Consider the following 24,043-nt stretch of genomic DNA (forward strand, 5'->3'; position numbering starts at 1 on the left):
GTGATGTGATTAGACATGATTAATCGTCAAGAGGAAGAAGCTCTGACGAAGGCAGAGAGGACAATACGTAAGCTTAAAATACTGAAGTGATACTGGGAATCGCTGTGTGCAAGTTTTTTTAAACTTTCAAGATGATTACTCATGAACAAACTACAGTTTGTTCAGCCAACATTTTGAGATAACTAAACTAGAGGTCGACCGATTATGATTTTTCAACACCGATACTGTCACGCCTTGGTCTTAGTATTTTGTGTTTTAGTTAATTAGTTGGTCAGGCCAGGGTGTGACATGGGTTTATGTTTGTTGTATTTCGTAGTGGGTTTTTTTAGTTATTGGGATTGTGGCTGAGTAGGGGTGTTGCATAGGTTTGGCTGCCTGAGGCGGTTCTCAATCAGAGTCAGGTGATTCTCGTTGTCTCTGATTGGGAACCGTATTTAGGTAGCCTGGGTTTCACTTTGTATTTCGTGGGTGATTGTTCCTGTCTCTGTGTAGTTTCACCAGATAGGCTGTAATTAGGTTTCACGTTCCGTTTTGTTGTTTTGTATTTGTATCGTCATTTGTTTCATTAAAAACATGAGTAACCAACACGCTGCATTTCGGACCGACTCTCTTTCGACAAACGAAGAACGCCGTTACAGAATCACCCACACACACACGGACCGAGCAGCGTGTTAACAGGCAGCTGGAGCAGCGAAGGGAGGACGTTATGGACAGCAGAGGCTTGGAGTATACGACGTGGGAAGAAATAGACAGGTGGGCGGTCGACCCAGAGAGAGTGCCGGAGCCCGCCTGGGATTCGCTGGAGCAGTGCGAAAAGGGCTATAGGAGAATGGAGTCGAAAAGAAAGACACGGCGGCGCAGAGCGAAACCCGAAAATCAGCCCCAAAAATTTCTTGGGGGGAGGCTCAGAGGGAGAGTGGCTGAGTCAGGAGACAGACCTGAGCCAACTCTCCCTGTTTATCGTGAGGAGCCAAGGAGGAGACCAGAACCGGTGTTGGAGGTGAGCGAAACAGAGACTGTGAAGGAGTTAATGGGGAAATTGGAGGAGAGAGTAATGAGGGAGTTGCTAGTTTGGTTCTTTAAGTACAAGATTCGTCCGACGGAGCGTGTCGGGGATTTAATGGCACCTGGGTCAGCGCTCCATACTAGTCCTGAGGTGCGTGTTAGTCGGCTGGTGAAAAATGTGCCAGCCTCACGTACTAGGCCTCCTGTGTACCTACCTAGCCTTGCACGTCCTGTGCCAGTCCTGCTCTCAGGCTCTCCAGTACACCTTCACGGTCCAGTCCATCCAGTACCACCTCCACACCCCAGCCCTCCGGTAGCAGCTCCCCGCACCAGGCTTCCTGTGCGTGTCTTCGGCCCAATACCACCAGTGCCAGCACCACGCATCAGGCCTACAGTGCGCCTCGCCTCTCCTGCGCTGTTGGAGCCTTTCTTCTCTCCTGCGCTGTCGGAGTCTCCCGCCTGTTCAGTGCTATCAGAGCCTTTCTCCTCTCCAGCGCTGCCGGAGCCTCCTGCCTGTACGGAGCAGCCTGAGCTGCCAGTCTGCATGGAGCAGCTAGAGCTGCCAGTCTGCATGGAGCAGCTAGAGCTGCCAGTCTGCATGGAGCAGCTAGAGCTGCCAGTCTGCATGGAGCAGCTAGAGCTGCCAGTCTGCATGGAGCTGCCAGTCTGCAAGGAGCTGCCAGTCTGCATGGAGCAGCCAGTCTGCATGGAGCAGCCTGAGCTGCCAGTCTGCATGGAGCAGCCTGAGCTGCCAGTCTGCATGGAGCAGCCTGAGCTGCCAGTCTGCATGGAGCAGCCTGAGCTGCCAGTCTGCATGGAGCAGCTAGAGCTGCCAGTCTGCATGGAGCAGCCAGTCTGCAAGGAGCTGCCAGTCTGCAAGGAGCTGCCAGTCTGCATGGAGCAGCCTGAGCTGCCAGTCTGCATGGAGCAGCCAGAGCTGCCAGTCTGCATGGAGCAGCCAGAGCTGCCAGTCTGCATGGAGCAGCCAGAGCTGCCAGTCTGCATGGAGCAGCCAGAGCTGCCAGTCTGCATGGAGCAGCTAGAGCTGCCAGTCTGCAAGGAGCTGCCAGTCTGCAAGGAGCTGCCAGTCTGCAAGGAGCTGCCAGTCTGCAAGGAGCTGCCAGTCTGCATGGAGTTGCCAGTCTGCATGGAGTTGCCAGTCTGCAAGGAGCTGCCAGTCTGCAGGGAGCTGCCAGTCTGCAAGGAGCTGCCAGTCTGCAAGGAGCTGCCAGTCTGCAAGGAGCTGCCAGTCGGCAAAGAGCTGCCAAAGCTGTTAGTCTGCATGAAACAGTCAGAGCTGTCAGTCTGCAAGAAGCCGCCAGAGCCGTCAATCTGCATGGAGCAGCCAGAGCCGCCAGTCAGCATGGAGCAGCCAGAGCCGTCAGTCAGCATGAAGCAGCCAGAGCCGTCAGTCTGTCCAGATCTGCCAGTCAGCCAGACTCTTCCAGATCTGCCAGTCAGCCAGACTCTTCCAGATCTGCCAGTCAGCCAGACTCTTCCAGATCTGCCAGTCAGCCAGACTCTTCCAGATCTGCCAGTCAACCAGACTCTTCCAGATCTGCCAGTCAACCAGACTCTTCCAGATCTGCCAGTCAACCAGACTCTTCCAGATCTGCCAGTCAACCAGACTCTTCCAGATCCGCCAGTCAGCCAGGATCTGCCAGAACTGCCAGCCAGCCAGGATCTGCCGGATTCAACTGCCTGGTTGGGCTTCCTCTCAGTGCTGGGCTTCCTTTCAGTGCTGGGCTTCCTTTCAGTGCTGGGCTTCCTCTGTCCCGAGCTGCCCCTCTGTCCCGAGCTGCCCCTCAGTCCAGTGGTGTTCTGGGTGAGGACTACTAGGCCATGGTCGGCGGAGAGGGTGGATTATCCCAGGACGCGTATGGGAGGAACTATGACATTAATGGAGTGGGGTCCACGTCCCGAGACGGAACCGCCACCATGGACAGACGCCCACCCGGACCCTCCCTATGGTTTTGAGGTGCGTCCGGGAGTCCGCACCTTAGGGGGGGAGGTTCTGTCACGCCTTGGTCTTAGTATTTTGTGTTTTAGTTAATTAGTTGGTCAGGCCAGGGTGTGACATGGGTTTATGTTTGTTGTATTTCGTAGTGGGGGTTTTTAGTTATTGGGATTGTGGCTGAGTAGGGGTGTTGCATAGGTTTGGCTGCCTGAGGCGGTTCTCAATCAGAGTCAGGTGATTCTCGTTGTCTCTGATTGGGAACCGTATTTAGGTAGCCTGGGTTTCACTTTGTATTTCGTGGGTGATTGTTCCTGTCTCTGTGTAGTTTCACCAGATAGGCTGTAATTAGGTTTCACGTTCCGTTTTGTTGTTTTGTATTTGTATCGTCATTTGTTTCATTAAAAACATGAGTAACCAACACGCTGCATTTCGGTCCGACTCTCTTTCGACAAACGAAGAACGCCGTTACAGATACCGATTATTAGAGGACCAAAGAAGTCGATACCGATTAAACAACCAATTTTTTTTTAATTTTTTTTTTTAAATGTATTTCTAATAATGAAAATTACAACAATACTGAATGAACACTTACTTTAACTTAATATAACACATCAATAAAATCAAGCCTCAAGTAAACAATGGAACATGTTCAATTTGGTTTAAATAATGCAAAAACAAAGTGTTGCAGAAGAATGTAAAAGTGCAATATGTGCAATGTAAGAAAGCTAATGTTTAAGTTCCTTGCTCAGAACATGAGAACATATGAAAGCTGGTGGTTCCTTTTAACATGAGTCTTCAATATTCCCAGTTAAGAAGTTTTAGGTTGTAGTTATTATAGGAATTATAGGACTATTTCCCTCTATACCATTTGTATTTCATTAACCTTTGACTATTGGATGTTCTTATAGGCACTTTAGTCTTGCCAGTGTAACAGTATAGTTTCCGCCCCTCTCCTCGCTCCTCCCTGGGCTCGAACCAGCAACACAACGACAACAGCCACCATCGAAGCAGCGTTACCCATGCAGAGCAAGGGGAACAACTACTAGAAGGCTCAGAGCGATTGACTTTAGAAACGCTATTAGCGCGCGCAAACTAGCTAGCCATTTCACTTCGTTACACCAGCCTCATCTTGGGAGTTGATAGGCTTGAAGTCATAAACAGCGCAATGCTTGACGCACAACGAAGAGCTGCTGGCAAAACGCACGAAAGTGCTGTTTGAATGAATGTTTACGTGCCTGGTTCTGCCTACCACTACTCAGTCAGATACTTGTATGCTCAGTCACATTATATGCAATGCAGGACACGCTAGATAATATCTAGTAATATCATCAACCATGTGTAGTTAACTAGTGATTATGATTGATTGTTTTTTATAAGATAAGTTTAATGCTAGCTAGCAACTTACCTTGGCTAACTGCATTCGCGTAACAGGCAGTCTCCTTGTGGAGTGCAACGAGCGAGAGGCAGGTCGTTATTGCGTTGGACTAGGTAACTGTAATGTTGCAAGATTGGATCCCCCAAGTTGACAAGGTGAAAATCTGTCGTTCTGCCCCTGAACAAGGCAGTTAACCCACCACTAGGCCGTCATTGAAAATAAGAATGTGTTCTTAACTGACTTGCTTAGTTAAATAATGGTATACAAAAATATATATATAAATGAAAAATCAGCAACTCGGCGCCCAAAAATACCGATTTCCAATTGTTATGAAAACTTGAAATCGACCCTAATTAATTAATCTACCATTCCGATTGAATCGGTCGGCCTCTAATCTAAACACTTTGGGATTGCTGGTAAAAGACTGGGACATACAGACAGGTTTTGCATTGAACACTATTATTCAGGTTCTGACAAAATGAAGGCCAATATGTTTTGAAAATACATTTTGAACAATATCAGTCATAAACACATCCAATCCGTAATTCCTGTCAGGTTTCCCACCATTCTAACTTATAATTTATTTACTCAAATATTATTATAACTGCCCAGGCATGCAATCTCTTTTCCATCTTTTCAGAGGAATCACAAGACAGATGCTTCCTTATTTGGCAAACAAGGTCTTGGACAGTAGTGAGGTTTAGAGAATATAAAGTAAAGGTTTGGCACCTTCCTCCCCAAACCTCCTCATGGCACTTTGAAGAGCTGAGGAAGAGTGTGTGTGTGTGTGTGTGTGTGTGTGTGTGTGTGTGTGTGTGTGTGTGTGTGTGTGTGTGTGTGTGTGTGTGTGTGTGTGTGTGTGTGTGTGTGTGTGTGTGTGTGTCTATGCTCTCCTCCAAGTGACTAAGAACATGGAGAGCACAGAACATGGAGAGCACAAAACAAAGGCCTGAGGTGTATGTTTTATGATTAACTACTCGTGGTGTGATTCTGATAACGTTCAGGAATTCAAGTCCTTTTGTTCACCCAACCTAGAATACCGACCTCACAATCAAATGCACGACAGCCCTCAAGGAACTACACCTGACTTTGTGCAAACTGAAAACCACAAATCTTGAAGACGCATTTATTGTAGCTGGGGGCTTTAAAAAAACGAATCTGAAGAAAAAGCTACCGAAGTTCTATTAACACATTGCCTGTACAACTCGCACTTCAAAAACTATTGACCATTGTAGCCATCCCAAAAGGGAGAGAAACAAAGGCCCTCCCCCACCCTCAGTTTGGCAAATCAGATCACGACTCCATTCTTCTCCTCCCTTCCTATAGGCAGACACTCAAACAGGAAGCACCTAGGCTAGGTCTATTCAACGCTGGTCTGACCAATCAGAATCCATGCTTCTGAGAATATCATTGACGTATACACTGACACAGTGACTGAATTAATCAGGAAGTGTATAGGGGATGTTGTTCCCACTGACTGTTAAAATCTTCCCAAATCAAAAAGCATGGATAGATGGCAGCATTCACGCAAAACTGAAACCACAAACCACCGCATTTAACCATTGCAAGGTGACCGGGAATATGGTTGAATAAAAAACAGTGCAGTTATGCACTCCTTAAGGCAATCAAACAAGCAAAACGTCAGTACAGAGACAAAGTGGAGTTGCAATTTAACACGAGATCTATGTGGCAGGGACTCCAGACAATCACGGGCAACAAAGGGAAAACCAGTCACGTCGCGGACACCGACATCTTGCTTCTGGACAAGCTAAACACATTCTTCAGCAGTTTTGATGATAACACAATGCGACCGACACAGGCCACTCCTGAGGACTGTGGGCTCTCATTCTCTGAGTAAGACATTTAAGTGTGTTAACCCTTGCAAGGCTGCCAGCCCAGATTGCATCCCTAGCCGTATCCTGGCTGGAGTGTTTACGGACATATTCAATCTCTCTCTATCCCAGTCAGCTATCCCCATTTGCTTAAAGATGTCCACCATTGTTCCTTTATCCAAGAAAGCAAAGGCAACTGAACTAAATGACTAATTGCATATCACCTCCACCTTACATGACACCCTAGACCAACCCATTTGCATACCGACCCAAAAGACCCACAGACGATGCAATCGTCATCACACTGCACACTGCTCTATCCCATCTGGACAAGAGGAATACCTATGTAAGAATGCTGTTCATTGACTACAGCTCAGCCTTCAACACCGTAGTACCCTCCAAGCTCATCATTAAGCTAGGGACCCTGGGTCTGAACCACGTGCAACTGGGTCCTGGACTTCCTGAGGGGCCGGTCCCTGGTGGTGAAGGTAGGAAACCTCACTTCCACTACACTGATCCTCAACACGGGCCCCACAGCCCCCTCCTGTACTCCCTGTTCACTCTGCCTCCAACTCAATCATCAAGTTTGTAGACGACACAACAGTAGTAGGCCTGATTACCAACAATGACGAGACAGCCTACAGGGAGGACGTGAGGGACCTTGCGGAGTGGTTCCAGGAAAATTACCTCTCCCTCCACTTCACCAAAACAAAAAGCTGATTGTGGACTCCAGGAGACAGCAGGGAAGCAGTGAAGAAGGTGAAAAGCTTCAAGTTCCAAGGCAAACACATCACTGACATGGTCTGAAATGGTCCACCCACACAGATAGTGTGGTGAAGAAGGCGCAACAGCGCAACTTCAACCTCAGGAGGCTGAAGAAATTTTGCCCCTAAATTTGCCCCTAAGACTCTTACAAATTTTGACAGATGGCAATTGAGAGCATCCTATCAGGCTGTGGTGAAGAAGGCGCAACAGCGCAACTTCAACCTCAGGAGGCTGAGGAAATTGGATGATAGTGGTATCCCGCTCTCCAGAGGGTGGTGCAGTCTGCCCAACGCATCACCGGGGGCAAACTACCTGCCCTCCAGGACACCTACAGCACCCGATGTCACATGAAGGCCGAAAAGATTATCAAGGACATCAACCACCTGAGCTAAGGCCTGTTCCCCCCACTATCATCCAGTAGGCCAGGTCAGAACAGGTGCATCAAAGCTCAGACCGAGAGACTAAAAAACAGCTTCTATCTCAAAACCATCAGACTGTTAAATAGCCATCACTCGCCAGCCTCCACCTAGTACTCTGCCCTGAACTTAGTCACTGTCACAAGCCAGCTACCACCTGGTTACTCAACCCTGCACCTTAGACCCTGCTGCCCCATGTACATGTACATAGACATGTAACACTGGTCACTTTAATAATATTTAAATACTGTTTTACTCATTTCATATGTATATACTGTATTCTAGTCAATGCCTTCCCTCAACTATTGTGGTATATATACTAATCTATTCTAGGTATTCTACAGATATACTAAATATTCTATCCTTATACTGTCCATAATGTCTATACATCCTATCACATGTACACATACATGCAGTACCAGTCAAAGGTTTGGACACACCTACTAATACATAGCGTTTCTTTATTTTTTACTATTTTCTACAGTGCCTTGCCAAAGTATTCATCCCCCTTGGTGTTTTTCCTATTTTGTTGCATTGCAACCTGTAATTAAAATCTATTTTTTATTTGGATGTAATGTAATAGACATACACAAAATTGTCCAAATTGGTGAAGTGAAATTAAAATAATTACTAAAAATGTGAAGGAAAAAAAAACACGGAAAAGTGGTGCGTGCATATGTATTCACCCCCTTTGCTATGAAGCCCCTCAATAAGATCTGGTCCAACCAATTACCTTCTGAAGTCACATAATTAGTTAGATTGCACACAGGTGGACATTATTTAAGTGTCACATGATCTGTCACATGATCTCAGTATATTTTCACCTGTTCTGAAAGGCCCCAGAGTCTGCAACACCACTAAGCAAGGGGCAACACCACTAAGCAAGGGCCACCACCACTAAGCAAGGGCCACCACCAAGCAAGCAGCACCATGAAGACCAAGGAGCTCTCCAAACAGGTCAGGGACAAAGTTGTGGAGAAGTACAGATCAGGGTTGGGTTATAAAAAAAATCAGAAACTTTGAACATCCCCCAGAGCACCATTAAATCCATTATTGAAAGAATATGACACCACAACCAACCTGCCAAGAGAAGGCCGCCCACCAATACTCGTGGACAAGGCAAGGAGGGCATTAATCAGAGAGGCAACAAAGAGACCAAAGATAACCCTGAAGGAGCTGCAAAGATCCACAGTGGAGATTGGAGTATCTGTACATAGGACCACTTGAAGCTGTACACTTCACTGAGCTGGGCTTTATGGAAGAGGGGCCAGAAAAAAGCCATTGCTTAACTTCTTATGGCTGGGGGCAGTACTTAGTAGCTTGGGTGAATAAGGTGCCCAGAGTAAACTGCCTGCTACTCAGGCCCAGAAGCTAATATATTCATATCAATCAGCTCTTATTCTCTCCTCCTTCACAGTAGAAGCCCGAAACAAGGTTCTAAAGACTGTTGACATCTAGTGGAAGCCGTAGGAAGTGCAATATGACCCCATAGACACCATATATTGGATAGGCAAAGACTACAAACCTCAGATTTCCCACTTCCTGGTGGATTTTTTCCTCAGGGTTTTGCCTGCCATATGAGTTCTGTTATACTCACAGACATCATTCAAACAGTTTTAGAAATTTCAGAATGGTTTCTATCCAAATCTACTAATAACATGCATATCTTAGCTTCTTAGCCTTGAAGAATGCAAACATCCCAGTTGCTAGATGTGACAAGCTTATAGAGACATACCCCAAGACACTTACAGCTGTGATTGCTGAAAAAGGTGGCTCTACAAAGTATTGACTTTGGGGGTTGAATAGTTATGCACGCTCAAGTTCTTTTTTTGTTTTATTTCTTGTTCTTTTCACAAGATAAAATATTTTGCATCTTCAATGTGGTAGGCATGTTGTGTTTATCAAATGATACAAACCCCCCAAAAATCCATTTTAATTCCAGGTTGTAAGGCAACAAAATAGGAAAAAATGCCAAGGGGGTGAATACTTTTGTAGAATAATAGTGAAGAGATCAGAACTAACACACATGGAATCATGTCGTAACCAAAAGTGTTAAACAAATGTAAAGCTTTGACAGCTTTGCACACTCTCAGCCAGCTTCGTGAGGTAGTCACCTGGGATGCATTTCAATTAACAGGTGTGCCTTGGTCAAAATTACACAAATTAACAAGAAAGAGAGTGAAGGAGTGCTGCATCAGATGACCTAGCATCCACAATCACACGACCTCAACCCAATTGAGATGGTTTAGGATGTAACAGAATTTCTAGTAGCAAGGATCAGACCAATGTGCAGCGTGGTAAGTGTCCATAATGATATATTTAATAAATCAACAAAATAACAAAAGTACAAACAACCGAAACAGTGCCGTATGGTGAAAACACTAACACAGGATACAACCACCCACAAAACACAATAGAAAACAGGCTACCTAAATATGGCTCCCAAACAGAGACAACGGCCGGCACCTGCCTCTGATTGAGCACCACACTAGGCCAAACACATAGAAATATAACAGAATGCCCACTAGGGTCAGAACGTGACAGTACCCCCCCCCCCAAAGGTGCGGTCTCTGGTCGAAAACCTGAACCTATAGGGGAGGGTCTGGGTGGGCATTTACCGTGGTGGCGGCTCTGGAGCGGGACGTGGACCCCACCCCACCATAGTCTCGGCCCACTTATGTGGCACCTTAGGAGTGGCGACCCTTGCCACTGACCCCGGATTGGGGACCCGAGCAATGGGTCCCAAATGGACGGGAGATTCCAGCAGCACCGGCGAGGCGGGAGACTCCGGCAGCTCGGAGTGAAAGGCGATTCTGGCAGCTCAGGACAGACGGGGGACTCTGGCAGCTCAGGACAGACGGGGGACTCTGGCAGCTCAGGACAGACGGGAGACTCCGGCAGCTCGGAGTGAAAGGCGATTCTGGCAGCTCAGGACAGACGGGGGACTCTGGCAGCTCAGGACAGACGGGGGACTCTGGCAGCTCAGGACAGACGGGGGACTCTGGCAGCTCAGGACAGACGGGGGACTCTGGCAGCTCAGGACAGACGGGGGCACCTGTAGGGAGAAGACAGAGAGACAGCCTGGTGTGGGGGGCTGCCACCGGAGGACTGGTACGTGGAGGAGGCACCGGATAGACCGGACCGTGGAGGCGCACTAGAGGTCTCAAGCACCGAGCCTGCACAACCCTACCTGGTTGGATACTCCCCGTAGCCAGGCCAGTGCGGCGAGGTGGAAAAGACAGCACTCAGGTGCCATGTACTCCAGCCCGAGGAGACTCACTGGAGACCAGATGCGCTGAGCCGGCTTCATGGCACCTGGCTCGATGCCCACTCTAGCCCGGCCGATACAAGGCGCTGCGCTGTAACGCACCGGGCTATGCCTGTGCACCGGGGACACCGTGCGCCACACGGCATAACATGGTGCCTGCCCGGTCCACCTCTCCACGGTAAGCACGGGGAGTTGGCGCAGGTCTCCTACCTGACTTAGCCACACTCCCGTGTGCCCCCCCCCAATACATTTTTGGGGCTGCCTCTCGTCCCAGCCGCGCTACCGTGCTGCCTCCTCATATCGCTGCCTCCAGCTCTGTCTTGGGGTGGTGATATTCCACAGCCTGTGCCCAGGGTCCCTTGCCGTCCAGAATCTCCTCCCATGTCCATGAGTCCCGAGATTTCTGCTGCTGCCCGTTACCACGCTGCTTGGTCCTTGAGTGGTGGGCGGTTCTACAACGGAATTCCTCTTCTTCGGATGAGTAGCAAGGATCAGACCAATGTGCAGCGTGGTAAGTGTCCATAATGATATATTTAATAAATCAACTGAACAAAATAACAAAGGTACAAATAAACACCCAAAACAGTCCCGTATGGTGAAAACACAGGATACAACCACCCACAAAACACAATAGAAAACAGGCTACCTAAATATGGCTCCCAATCAGAGACAACGACTGACACCTGCCTCTGATTGAGAACCATACTCGGCCAAACACATAGAAATATAACAACAGAACAAAACATAGAAAACAACAGATGGCCCACCCCAACTCATGCCCTGACCAACTAAAATAAAGACATAAAAAAGGAACTAAGGCCAGTACGTGACATGGGATGAGTTGGACAGCAGAATGAAGGAAAAGCAGCCAACAAGTGCTCAGCATATGTGGGAACTCCTTCAAGACTGTTGGAAAAGCATTCCAGGTGAAGCTGGTTGAGAGAATGCCAATAGTGTGCAAAGATGTTATCAAAGCAAAGGTTGGCTACTTTGAAGAATCTAAAATCTAAAATATTTTTCTATTTATTTAACACGTTTTTGGTTACTACATGACTCCATATGTTATTTCATAGTTTTGATGTCTTCACTATTATTCTAGGATGTAGAAAATAGTACAAATTTAAAAAAGAAAGAAAAACCCTGGAATGAGTAGGTGTGTCCAAACTTTTGACTGGTACTGTGTATATGGGGTGGCAGGGTAGCAGGGTAGCCTAGTGGTTAGAGCGTTGGACTCGTAACCGGAAGGTTGCAAGTTCAAACCCCCTAGCTGACAAGGTTCAAATCTGTCAATCTGAACAGGCAGTTAACCCACTGTTCCTAGGCCGTCATTGAAAATAAGAATTTGTTCTTAACTGATTAAATGTGGTTAAATAAAGATAATATATATAGAAAAATACACAAATCTAGAAGTTAAATAATTGAATTAAAAAATATATAACTATTATTAAGATGAGCAATGTCGGAGTCCTAATATTTCTATATTTCTTAATTCCCTTATTTTACTTTGATGTGTGAATTGTTGTGAATTGATAGATATTACTGCACTGTTGGAGCAAGGAACACAAGCATTTTGCTACACCCGAAATAACATCTACTAAATATGTGTACGCGACCAATAGAATTTGATTTGATTTTGACATAATTCTGTAATGTGTAATGGAGCCATTACTCCACTCCACTCCTGGCAGTAACTGTGATTTTGTCTTGCATTGAAAGATAGGAGACCTATTAACGACTATCTATCTGGATGTTGATGAAGTTGAACGTGCTGTCGGTTCGGTTTAAAAAGGACCAGTGGGGAGTGAAACAGTGAAGGAAGGAGTGAAGCACGGCTTCAATGGATCAATCACACAACATCCCTGGAGGAGCTCTGGACTTCCAACAGCCAGCCTCCCTACTACAGTAACTCTACTGACTGGTTGAGAGGAGATGAGGCCCCCAATGTCTGCTTTTCCTCAAGACACCTCTTCACAGTTTTTTCCACATACAGCTCATAGTTATCAAGGAACATCTCACATTCCCTAAACCCATTAATGCCTTCGACAGTTTAGTTTACTACAAACTTTGCTGCTCAGAAGAGATCTTCCTATAGACACAAGTTGAGGAGCAAGGCCCCTATCATCTTACTTAACAGCAGCTTGAGGAGTTAAGTAGGAGATAATATGATAAATAGATCCCTCTGGTGTATTTGACTAAACCTGCTTGCAGACTTGAATAGCAAGAAACAGTCCCATGTTTGATCTCTTCAGTCTACAAATGTTGTTCTTGTTTCATCAACTTCGGTACAACTCTGCCACTTCCCTCTTTTTCTCTGAGTGCACAGGACGAGTCTATCAGGCCTCAAATATGGCAGCAGGCCTACACACAAGCTAGCAATCAGAGCAGCGATCCCTCACAAACCTACTACGCATTTCCATCAGTCACTTCTTCCTCACTCCACTGACTCTGGGCTCATGGTCAAATAAGAAAAGTGACAAGCAAGGAAAGCAAGGTGCCAGATTACAAAATAAAGAAAGTCTATGTGCAACTGGTCAAGTCTATGTGCACCTGAAGGTTGGCTAGTGGAACTGAGAAGTCAGAAAAAAGAGAGTGTGTGCTCTGCTACTCTATGGCCTCCATTAAGAATGACTGACTGAGTAGAAACCCCTTAATTAAGGTTTAGTGGGGAAGAAAAGGCCTGTCACAAGGCAAAGAAAATATACAGTTAGTGAAATTAGGTGTAAAAGTCCCCAGGCATTCTAAACGAGAATGTGGCACACATTCTCCCACTTTGATGTATGGTTTCACCTGAAACCAATGGTTATCCTACAGAAAGGACAGCCAAAGATCCCTTTATGGTTCTAGGTACCACCTTTTTCCATACTGTCCCTCTTAACAGTAAAACACACCTTCTCCCACTTTGATGTAGATGTCCAGGGCAATCTTGAGTTCGGAGAAGGAGGTAACGGCTCTGTACTTCTTGGTGGCCCAGTTGAGGAGGTGCTCGTTGCCATGGGGAAGTACCTCCTTCTGAACATGACAGTGGAGGGAGAAGTTCCCTGGAGGGAAGTGGACATCAGATCCCCCAGATACCTGGAGAAAGGAGAGATACAACAATGTTATAGACAGTCAGTAAGAGAGACACCATGGCTTTACAAACAGACATACAGTACACTTTTCATCAAGAGACATAGCCCTGAGACATGGCTGTAGTGTGTTAGGAGTCATACTGTAGGAGTCTACAGCTATGTATCAGCGCTACACAAGATACAGGGAATTGGACCACTGAGGTTTCAGATAGCTGGAGGGTTGAGAGACACAATGAGATTACAGACAGACACTGTACAGCAGAAGAAATAGCCCCAAGACATGGCTATAGGCTGCTATGGCATTACAGTAGGTGTAATAAGACACATAGTCAGTTATAGGAGTCTACAGCCTTGTCTCAGGGCTAAAGGAACCACAGAGGAACATCACTTTGCCGGTGAGAGAAAAGAGCTGAAGGTAAGGTTTCCACAGAATGATATGTGATACAGTAGGTTTCTGTATGACACTATGGCCCGGTTTCCCAGCCACAGATAAAACCTAGTCCTGGACTAAATAGCAAGCTCAATGGAGAATCTCCATTGGAAATAATTTTTAGTCTAGAACAAGGCGTAATTAGTGTCGAAAAAACCTGACCCTAGCTGGAACATTTGAAAATTGTGGGAGGCAACCCAGCTGTCTAGAGAGACTAAGGCTTAATCAGTGTGTGGGAAACCGGCGCTAAGAGACTACCTAAAGCATTATGGACCTAGGGTGAAGAAACACAGATACCATAGGAACAGTAATATGGTGTGGGGATTTACAGTATCGGTATATCTAGTCCAGAGAGCAATAAGCATTGATTTAATATCATAGGGATGATTTTTGATAGTCTAATCTACATCAAATAACTTTTGATTACTTTTAGCACTCTCCATTTCCGCTACTGAAGGAAATACATGTATAGAGTTACAACGACTTCTTCGTTGATAAAGATATGCACATAAAACTCAATTCTGTATTGATATGTTCATCCACTTTTTGGGAAAATAACAAATTCGAGACAATAAAAGTAAAGGCCTGCCTAGAGGCAAACAAAAAAAGAGATGACCAGACCTTTCCAAAGTTAAAACTTCCATCTAAACTTTGCGCAAACACATCTTTCACACTTCATCCCCATTCATTATTTTAAGACCTCTCGCAATGTTCTCTCCTTATTTTCACACAAGGTCCCCTTGCACAACAAGGTGTCTGGTTTCTACTGTTTATATAACCTGTTATTGTGCGTAAGCAGTGTGCAGTGATTTATCAAAATGATTTATCAAAATGGCAGTAGTATGGAGCTGTCTGTCATGAATGTAGCTAGCAGATACACACACGCACGTGATTGCATATGCACAAACACTTATCTGTCTTCATCATAGGTAACACATGTGCAAGATACACATGTCTGTGTATGCATGCTCACACACACACACACAATAACTCAGGTACAAAAGAAAGAGACAACCTTTATCAATGCAGTATGTTTGTTTGGCGTTGCCATTGGGGATCATCTCAAAGTAGATCATTTTGCCATATTAGAGCTGGCTGAGAGTGGGATGATACAATGAGATGCAGCCTAAGCCTAAGTAGGTAAAAAGGTGTGAGAGCACAAAACCCAGCTGTCAAAAGAAGAAGAAGAAAATGTGAGCTGAGCCCACAATGAAATGCTGGTTTGTCTTCTGGCAGAAAGAGAAGGAGGGATTGAGGAAGGGATGGAGGGAAAGAGAGAAACTTGGCATGTGTGAGTGTGTGTGCATGTGCATAGAACAGGGAGCAGAGAAAGAGAGAGAAGTAGAGAGAAAGCGATACCACCCCTTTTGGTTCTTAATGGACCTCGACCCATATGCTTCATTTCAGAGGGATAAACATTCACATGCGCTGAAAAACCTACTACTGACTGTAGTACAACTGTGAGCAGGGCTGAGCATCCCAGGCCAGTCGGCGGCTCCAACACACAGTCTCGTCTAGATAGCCTACCTCATTATATTTCCATACTTGTCATTCTTATTACCAAGGCCTCCATGTAAAGTGGGGGGCAGCTGACAACATGCTGCCTGGCAGGCCAAATTAAAACATTAACTCATAGAACTAAACTGATAGAGCGTAGTGCTGAATGGACCATTTCCCTGAAGCATAGGTGGACATATAGGATCATTACGATCATTCACACTTTGTTGCCTTCCCCAGATTTTGGTTAATAGGAATTTTCCAAAGAGGGAGGAGAGGAAAGCAAAAACACAAGAATCTACTGCAACGTTAGTTAATTTTTCAGATCATGGGGTCCATTTGTTTGTGTGAAAATTAGTTAACAGAGATAATATAACTCTCCATCCCTATTTGGAGCTCCAGACAGAGAGGTTCTCCATTCCCCAAACACACACACATGCACGTACACAAACACACACACACACTAGCCAACACTATCTGCAACATCTGCCTGACCCCTGGCCTCTCCTCTCTATGCTCCTGGCATTGTCACCACAGATAATAAATTCCAAAACCAGGGAGACGAACACTGTCGAAGAATTCACCGCTACGTAGATATTTATTTTTAGCAATAACGTTTACTAAGACTATGGCAGGAAGGAAAGGAAAACTTAAGTGGAGAAAGATGGAGCACTGTACCATTGCCTGACTGCCTCACCTAAACTATCAAATGTGAAATAGAGCAATGGAGGAACGCTGAGCAAAGAGAGGGAAGGAGGAAGAGGAGGGGGAAGATGAGGAGGAGGTTTACTTTGGGAAACCTTCCCAAGCTCAGCAGAGTTTATCAATTTAATTGTGGAAATATGACTGTAATTAGTCTTAAAGAATTAGTGGGGGAAGCCTGAAACCCCAAATTAGCTCCAGGCCTTTACATGGTGATTTGACACCTCAATAATATGATATGGGAATATGAAAGAAGAGACTTGGAGAGACCCACTTTGGGACTCGGTCAGTTAGCTGAGGGAAAGAGAGAGAGAAAGAAAGAGAGAGAGGAGGGGTTTTGAGATAAAAAAAAATGGAATATATGAGTAATGTTTTTATCAAAGACTTGAAAGTTTGAAGAAAGTAATTGCCACTAGCATCCACTTTTACAAGAACATAAACTGTGAAGCCAGCACTTGCATGAGAACTGCTTGAAAATTTAAAAGCAATGCTATTCTTAATTTTTCCACTCCCAGAGTATCAACAATACTTCAACGTAGTGCTATATGCATAGACATCAATGACTGACACAATGGGACGATTAACTCAATGATTCATACAATACACAGAACACATTTTTGTCTTTATATTGTCCCTACTATCATAGGCATGTACGCTACTCGTTGCCTTGTGCTTCTTATCACCCCGTTCTCCCTGAAAAAAGAAGAGGAGGATATGACTAAACGTGCAGAGAGAGAAAGGGCCTTATTCCTAAACTTTATCCCTGAACACATAAATCATTGTTGTTTATATTTCCTCTGCTCACAAACAGACCCAGACAGACAGACAAACAGACTAGATTAGTCCTGGGCTCGCTGTATCATATGACTTAACACCTAACGCACCCAAGCATGGCCTGTCTGTCTGTCTGGCCTCTTTCTGTCAGTCTGGAATCAGCTCAGGTCTGCACTCAGAGGTGAGCGCCGGGGAACTTTGCAAAGCCAAAAGATAACCTCATTCTACCTAACTGAGCATGGAGTTAATCTCCAACGAGGAGTTCTTGGTCAGTTCAAAGCCAAATATAAGGGTACTTGAGTATAACCAGAGATGGAACTCTAGTCTGGAACATTTTCTACAAGCCAAATATGAAAAATACTAGCCTCTGTCAAGCGTGCTAGCCTAATTTCCATGGGTATAACACAATTGGAAGGGTCATATCTGTTGAAAAAGCATTTGGCATCCTCAACTGTTCAGCAGAAACATGCAACGTGACACAATTAAATACTACCCACACTTTCAAAGAGATTTTTCGACAATCCACTCATGTCTACCTAACAGCCACAGAGAGCTAAGCCTGCTTACTGTAACATTGGTCCCTTGCTTCTCTCCGCAAAGTTTAAAACCCAACAATAACATGTGCATGCTGCCCAGTACCCTGCATGGTCTGTGGCGTTTTAAAAGCATATTTGCCTGTGGTTTCCTGGCCTCTCTGCCTATGTGTGTGAGTCTACATATTACTTCCATATGTGCCAGTTGTGGTGAGGAGAGGAGAGACGCCATGCCAAATGTTTTATATTCATTATCAGAGTGCTGCAATCCTACTACCTAAGCAACACCCACAGTAAAGCACAACCTGAGAAAACACCATGTCTGTTTGGAGAGACAGAGAGGGGATGTGAGATAATAGGAGCGTGCTCTAATGCAGATTATATAAATGTGATAAATGCTTTTGTGGGTGATTTGATCTGCTCTCTCAAGACTGGCTCCAGGATAGCTAATCAAACTCCTTGTGTGTGTGTGTGTGTGTGTGTGTGTGTGTGTGTGTGTGTGTGTGTGTGTGTGTGTGTGTGTGTGTGTGTGTGTGTGTGTGTGTGTGTGTGTGTGTGTGTGTGTGTGTGTGTGTGCGCGTGTATGTGTACTGGCAGGGAGAGCTGTTGTGTAGAAAACAACACCATCTGTCTCTGCATCAAAGCCAATATTGGTCTGGCCATGGTTCCAATTAACAATTACATAGATCGAGAGAGAGAGAGAGAGAGAGAGAGAGAGAGAGATGAAAGAAAGAGATACAGAGAAAGACCGAGACATAGAAAGATAGATGAGTAGAGAAAAGAAAGAAAGAGAGCGAGTGAGAACAAGACAGAGAGAAGAAGATCGAGAGAGCGAGAGAAAAAGAAAGAGAACAAAGAGAACGAGATTTGCACATCATAACACACTGTACATAGCCATAATATGACATTTGAAATGTGTCTATTCCTTTGAAACTTGTGAGTATAATGTTAATGAGTATAATGTTAATTTTTTATTGTTTATTTCACTTTTGTTTATTATTTATTTCACTTGCTTTGGCAATGTAAACATATTTCCCATGCCAATAAAGCCCTTTGAATTGAATTGAATGGGAGAGAGAGGGGGAGAGGGATTTAAAGAGAGACAAAAAGGAAAAAGATAGAGATTTAAATCAAATCAAATGATATTTGTCACATTGGCCGAATACAACATGTTACGAGTGAAATGCTTACATACAAGCCCTTAACCAACAATGCAGTTTTAAGAAAAAATAAGTGTTAAGAAAGTGTTTAATAAATACACTGAAGTAAACAATAAATAAATAAAAAGGAAAACAATGAAGAAAATATAAAAATAACTAATAATTAATGAGCAACAATAAAATAACAGTAACATGGCTATATACAGGGGGAACCGGTAGAGTCTATGTGCGGGGGCACAGGTTAGTCGAGGTAATATATAAATGCAGGTAGAGGTAAAGTGACCATGCATTGATAATAAACAGAGTAGCAGCAACGTAAAAATGGGGGGGGGGGGGGTGTCAATGCAAATAGTCTGGGTAGCTATTTGGTTAACTGTTCAGGAGTCTTATGGCTTGGGGGTCGACGTTAAGAAGCATTTTGGACCTAGAAGAGAAGCTCCTGTACTGCTCGTGTCCGCATGACACTAGGGTGGTGAAGTTATGGCAATTTTTAGGGCCATCCTCTGACACAGCCTGGTATAGAGGTCCTACCCTCTGTAGTGCCTTAAGGTCGGAGGCCGAGCAGTTGCCATACCAGGCGGTGATGCAACCAGTCAGGATGCTCTCGATGGTGCAGCTGTATAATTTTTTGAGGGTCTGAGGACCCATGCCAAATCTTTTCAGTCTCCTGAGGGGGAAAAGGCGTTTCGTGCCCTCTTCATGACAGCCCCATTGATGAGAATGGGGGAGTGCTCGGCCTTCCTTGCTCACATTGAGGGAGAGGTTGTTATCCTGGCACCACACTGTCAGGTCTCTGACCTCCTCCCTATAGGCTGTTTCATCTTTGTCCGTAATCAGGCCTACCACTGTTGTGTCGTAGGCAAACTTAATGATGGTGTTGGAGTCGTGCTTGGCCATGTAGTCATGGGTGAACAGGGAGTACAGGTGGGGACTGAGCACGCACCCCTTAGGGGCCCCCGCGTTGAAGATCAGCGAGACAGATGTGTTGTTACCTACCCTTACCACATGGGGGCGGCTTGTCAGTCCAGGATCCAGTTGCAGAGGGAGGTGTGTGCGGTCCCAGGGTCCTTAGCTTAGTGATGAGCTTTGTGGGCACTATGGTGTTGAACGATGAACTGTAGTCAATGAACAGCATTCTCACATAGGTGTTCCTTTTGTCCAGGTGGGAAAGGGCAATATAGAGTGCAATAGAGGTTGCGTCATCTATGGATCTGTTGGTGCGGTATGCAAATTGGAGTGGTTCTAGGGTGTCTGGGAGGATGCTGTTGATGTGAGCCATGACCACCCTTTCAAAGCTCTTCATGACTACAGACGTGTGTGCTACGGATCGGTAGTCATTTAGGCAGGTTCCCTTGGTGTTCTTGGGCACAGGGACTATGGTGGTCTGCTTGAAACATGTTGGTATTACAGACTCGGTCAGGGACAGGTTGAAAATGTCAGTGAAGACACTTGCCAATTGGTCAGCACATGCTCAGAGTACACGTCTTGGTAATCCGTCTGGCCCTGGGCCTTATGAATGTTGACCTCTATAGAGAGAGTGATCACACAGTCGTCCGGAACTGCTGGTGCTCTCATTCAGTGTTGCATGCCTCGAAGCATGCGTAGAAGTCATTTAGCTCGTCTGGTAGGCTTGTGTCACTGGGCAGCTCACAGCTGTGCTTCCCTTTGTAGTCTGTAACAGTTTGCCAGCCCTGCCACATCCGGCGAGCTTTGGAGCCGGTGTAGTAGGATTACATCTTAGTCCTGTATTGCCTGTTTGATGGTTCGTAGGAAGGCATAGCGGGATTTCTAATAAGCTTCCTGGTCAGAGTCCCACCCCTTGAAATTGGCAGCTCTACCCTTTAGCTCAGTGCGGATGTTACCTGTAATCCATGGCTTCTGGTTGGGGTATGTACGTATGGTCACTGTGGGGACGACGTCATCAATGCACTTATTGATGAAGCCAGTGACTGATGTGGTGTACTCCTCAAAATGCCATCGGAATAATCCCGGAACATATTCCAGTCTGTGCTAGAAAAACACTCCTGTAGCTTAGCATCTGCGTCATCTGACCACTTCCGGAATGTATTGGTACTTTGGGCTTTAGTTGTTGCTTGTCAATAGGAATCAGGAAGATAGAGTTATGCTCAGATTTGCCAAATGGAGGGAGAGCTTTGTATGCATCTCTGTGTGTGGAGTAAAGGTGGTCTATAGTTTTTTTTTCCTCTTGTTGCACATGTAACATGCTGGTAGAAATTAGGTCAAATGGATTTAAGTTTGCCTGCATTAAAGTCCCCGGCCACTAGGAGCGTCGCCTCTGCATGAGCATTGTCTTGTTTTCTTATGGCCTTATAAAGCTTGTTGAGTGTAGTCTTATTGCCATCATCGGTTTGTGGTGGTAAATAGACAGCTACGAAAAGTATAGATGAAAAATAGCAAATAGTGTGGTCTACAGCTTATCTACCTCAGGCGAGCAAAACCTCAAGACTTCATTAATATTATATTTCGTGCACCAGCTGTTATTGACAAATAGAAAGACCGCCAACCCTTGTTTTACCGGAGACAGCTGTTCTATCTTGCCGATGCACGGAGAACCCAGCCATCTCTATGTTATCCATGTTGTCGTTCAGACACTACTCAGTGAAACATAAGATATTACAGTTAATGTCCCGTTGGTAGGATAGGCTTAAATCGGATTTCATCCAGTTTATTATCCAATGATTGCATGTTGGCTAATGGACTGATAGTAGAAGGCGGCTTACTCACTCGCCATCTGATTCTTACAAGGCACCCTGACCTATGACCATTATACAGTATCTCTGTCTCTTCTTCATGCGAATGACGGGGATTTGGGCCTCGTCCGGCGTCTGAAGTAAATCCTTCACATTAGACTCATTAAAGAAACAATTTTTGTTCAGTACGAGGTGAGTAATCGCTGTTCTGATATCCAGAAGCTCTTTTCGGTCATAAGAGAATAAGTTACACATAACGTGGTAAAAAACACACACAATAGCACAATTGGTTACGAGCCCGTAAAACGGCAGCCATCTCCTCTGGCGTCATTAATCAATTCACACACCAAGTTCAAATAATGTAATAAAAGAAAGAAAAGAGAGGGAAAATGAGGAAGACTTGGCAAACAGAGAAAGAGCACATTCCAACATCTAAACTTTACAATGTTGCTCCATCAAAAGGCCAGAGAGAACAGAGATGTGTTTCAGATCAAACTAGTCAAACAAAGAGGCACGATAACACCATATGCAATAGAGAAACAGACAAAGTCATACAGCCAACTTCCCTAAAGACATGGAAACATGCCCTCTTTCGGATTGTAATTGTCCCCTCCTGAAATTACATTGGCTTGATTTGCTGTGTCCATCTTTCATTTCATGTTAGAATTGGTATTCTTTCATTACTCAGTACTTCTGATTGACAGGGAGTGTTGCGGAGCATGTGTACCAACAGAATGTCTGGATTTTAAAAGGCTGGAGGTTAGGAGGGTGCAGTGGGCCAACAGCAACAGTGTGTTTACCAGACAGAGAGGGGCTAAACTGCAACGGTTCCAGGGCCCATCCGTGTCTGTCTGTGGACCCTAGAATGGGGGACCAGGAAACGAGGCCTTGGCAGAGCTGATCAAGTGTGTGTTTGTGTATGTTTGTGTGTGTGTGTGTGTGTGTGTGTGTGTGTGTGTGTGTGTGTGTAGCGGGGCTGATGCATGGCCCATTAGCCCCAGGAAACAAGCTCTCTAACGGGGGAACAGCGTAAAGAAGGTCTGGGTCGAGGTGTTACTATAGTTTCTGTTACTCCATATATCCACCACACAGCACCTTCTCTCCAACTCTCTGGAAGCTGCTAGCTGTCTCCACTAGCTCAGCCCTCACAGTGTCATAGTGTTTGTGTCAGACAGACAGTCAGACCAGTGAGAGTATGATGAGGCAAGTGTGGCTCTATTCATGAGGATGGTGCTTTAAGCAGGGGAGATGTGGCTGCATGCAGTATGATGGGGTTTCTCCTCCTCTTCCTCCTCCTCCTCCACATCCTCCTACAGGACAAACAGGCAGAGTGAAGCACCGACAGTGTGCGGGACAGGAAGAGTGTGTGTACATCCTTACTTTCACCCTGTCCCGTCTCGTTGTCCAGTCATTGTGTGTCTGGGTTCCATGGTGGCATGTTAACGAGGCGTCCCGGTGGAGCTAACCTGAACCTGAGGAGAGCAGAGGCTCCTGGGTACCTGAACCTGAGGAGAGCAGAGGCTCCTGGGTACCTGCACCTGAGGAGAGCAGAGGCTCCTGGGTACCTGAACCTGAGGCAGGCAGAGGTTCCTGGGAATCTGGTTATGGCTAAGTGCAGACAGGCTAACAGATAGGATGTACAAGGCATCTCGATCTGCGCACAGCCAGAGGGCCTGGAGCTGTCACTCAAACACACAACCCAACACTTACCTTACTTTACCATAGCTAAGGACCAGAGTGGAACTCCACAGACAGACAGCTAATCTGGTACAGTCACTTCATTGTTAGAGTGAATGTGTCTGAATAGGACTCACATATGACTCACGTGTATATGTGTAGCTTGCCAAGGCCATTAAGAAAATCTCACAAACTATTTAGATGAAAATGACAAAATCTGTTTATGTGAATATATGATACTGCGGGTACATTAAAGTATCCCTGAACAGTATCCCTGAACAGTAGAACTGCCACCAATTGTGCAAGTTCTCCCACTTAAAAAGATGAGAGAGGCCTGTAATTTTCATCATAGGTACACTTCAATTATGACAGACAAAATCAGAAAAAAATTCCAGAAAATCACATTGTAGGATTTTTAATGAATTTATTTGCAAATTATGGTGGAAAATAAGTATTTGGTCACCTACAAACAAGAAAGATTTCTGTCTCTCACAGACCTCTAACTTATTCTTTAAGAGGCTCCTCTGTCCTCCACTCGTTACCTGTATCAATGGCACCTGTTTGAACTTGTTATCAGTATAAAAGACACCTGTCCACAACCTCAAACAGTCACACTCCAAACTCCACTATGGCCAAGACCAAAGAGCTGTCAAAGGACACCAGAAACAAAATTGTAGAACTGCACCAGACTGGGAAGACTGAATCTGCAAAAGGTAAGCAGCTTGGTTTGAAGAAATCAACTGTGGGAGCAATTATTAGGAAATGGAAGACATACAAGACCACTGATAATCTCCCTCGATCTGGGGCTCCACGCAAGATCTCACCCCGTGGGGTCAAAATGATCACAGGAACGGTGAGCAAAAATCCCAGAAC

At 45.4% G+C, this 24,043-nt stretch overlaps 1 protein-coding gene across 2 annotated transcripts in view; it reads right to left on the reverse strand.

The window, feature by feature from the left end:
* Window positions 1-24,043, reverse strand: part of LOC135513056 (transforming growth factor beta receptor type 3-like) — a 166,616-nt gene that overhangs the window by 49,016 nt on the left and 93,557 nt on the right. For both annotated transcript variants that reach the window (XM_064935716.1, XM_064935715.1), the window contains one exon: window positions 13,507-13,690. In XM_064935716.1, the coding sequence (XP_064791788.1) occupies window positions 13,507-13,690 (184 nt within the window). The remainder of the gene's footprint in view (window positions 1-13,506; window positions 13,691-24,043) is intronic.

The sequence above is a fragment of the Oncorhynchus masou genome, chromosome 24, assembly GCF_036934945.1.
Source record: "Oncorhynchus masou masou isolate Uvic2021 chromosome 24, UVic_Omas_1.1, whole genome shotgun sequence".
NCBI classification, from domain to species: domain Eukaryota; kingdom Metazoa; phylum Chordata; class Actinopteri; order Salmoniformes; family Salmonidae; genus Oncorhynchus; species Oncorhynchus masou.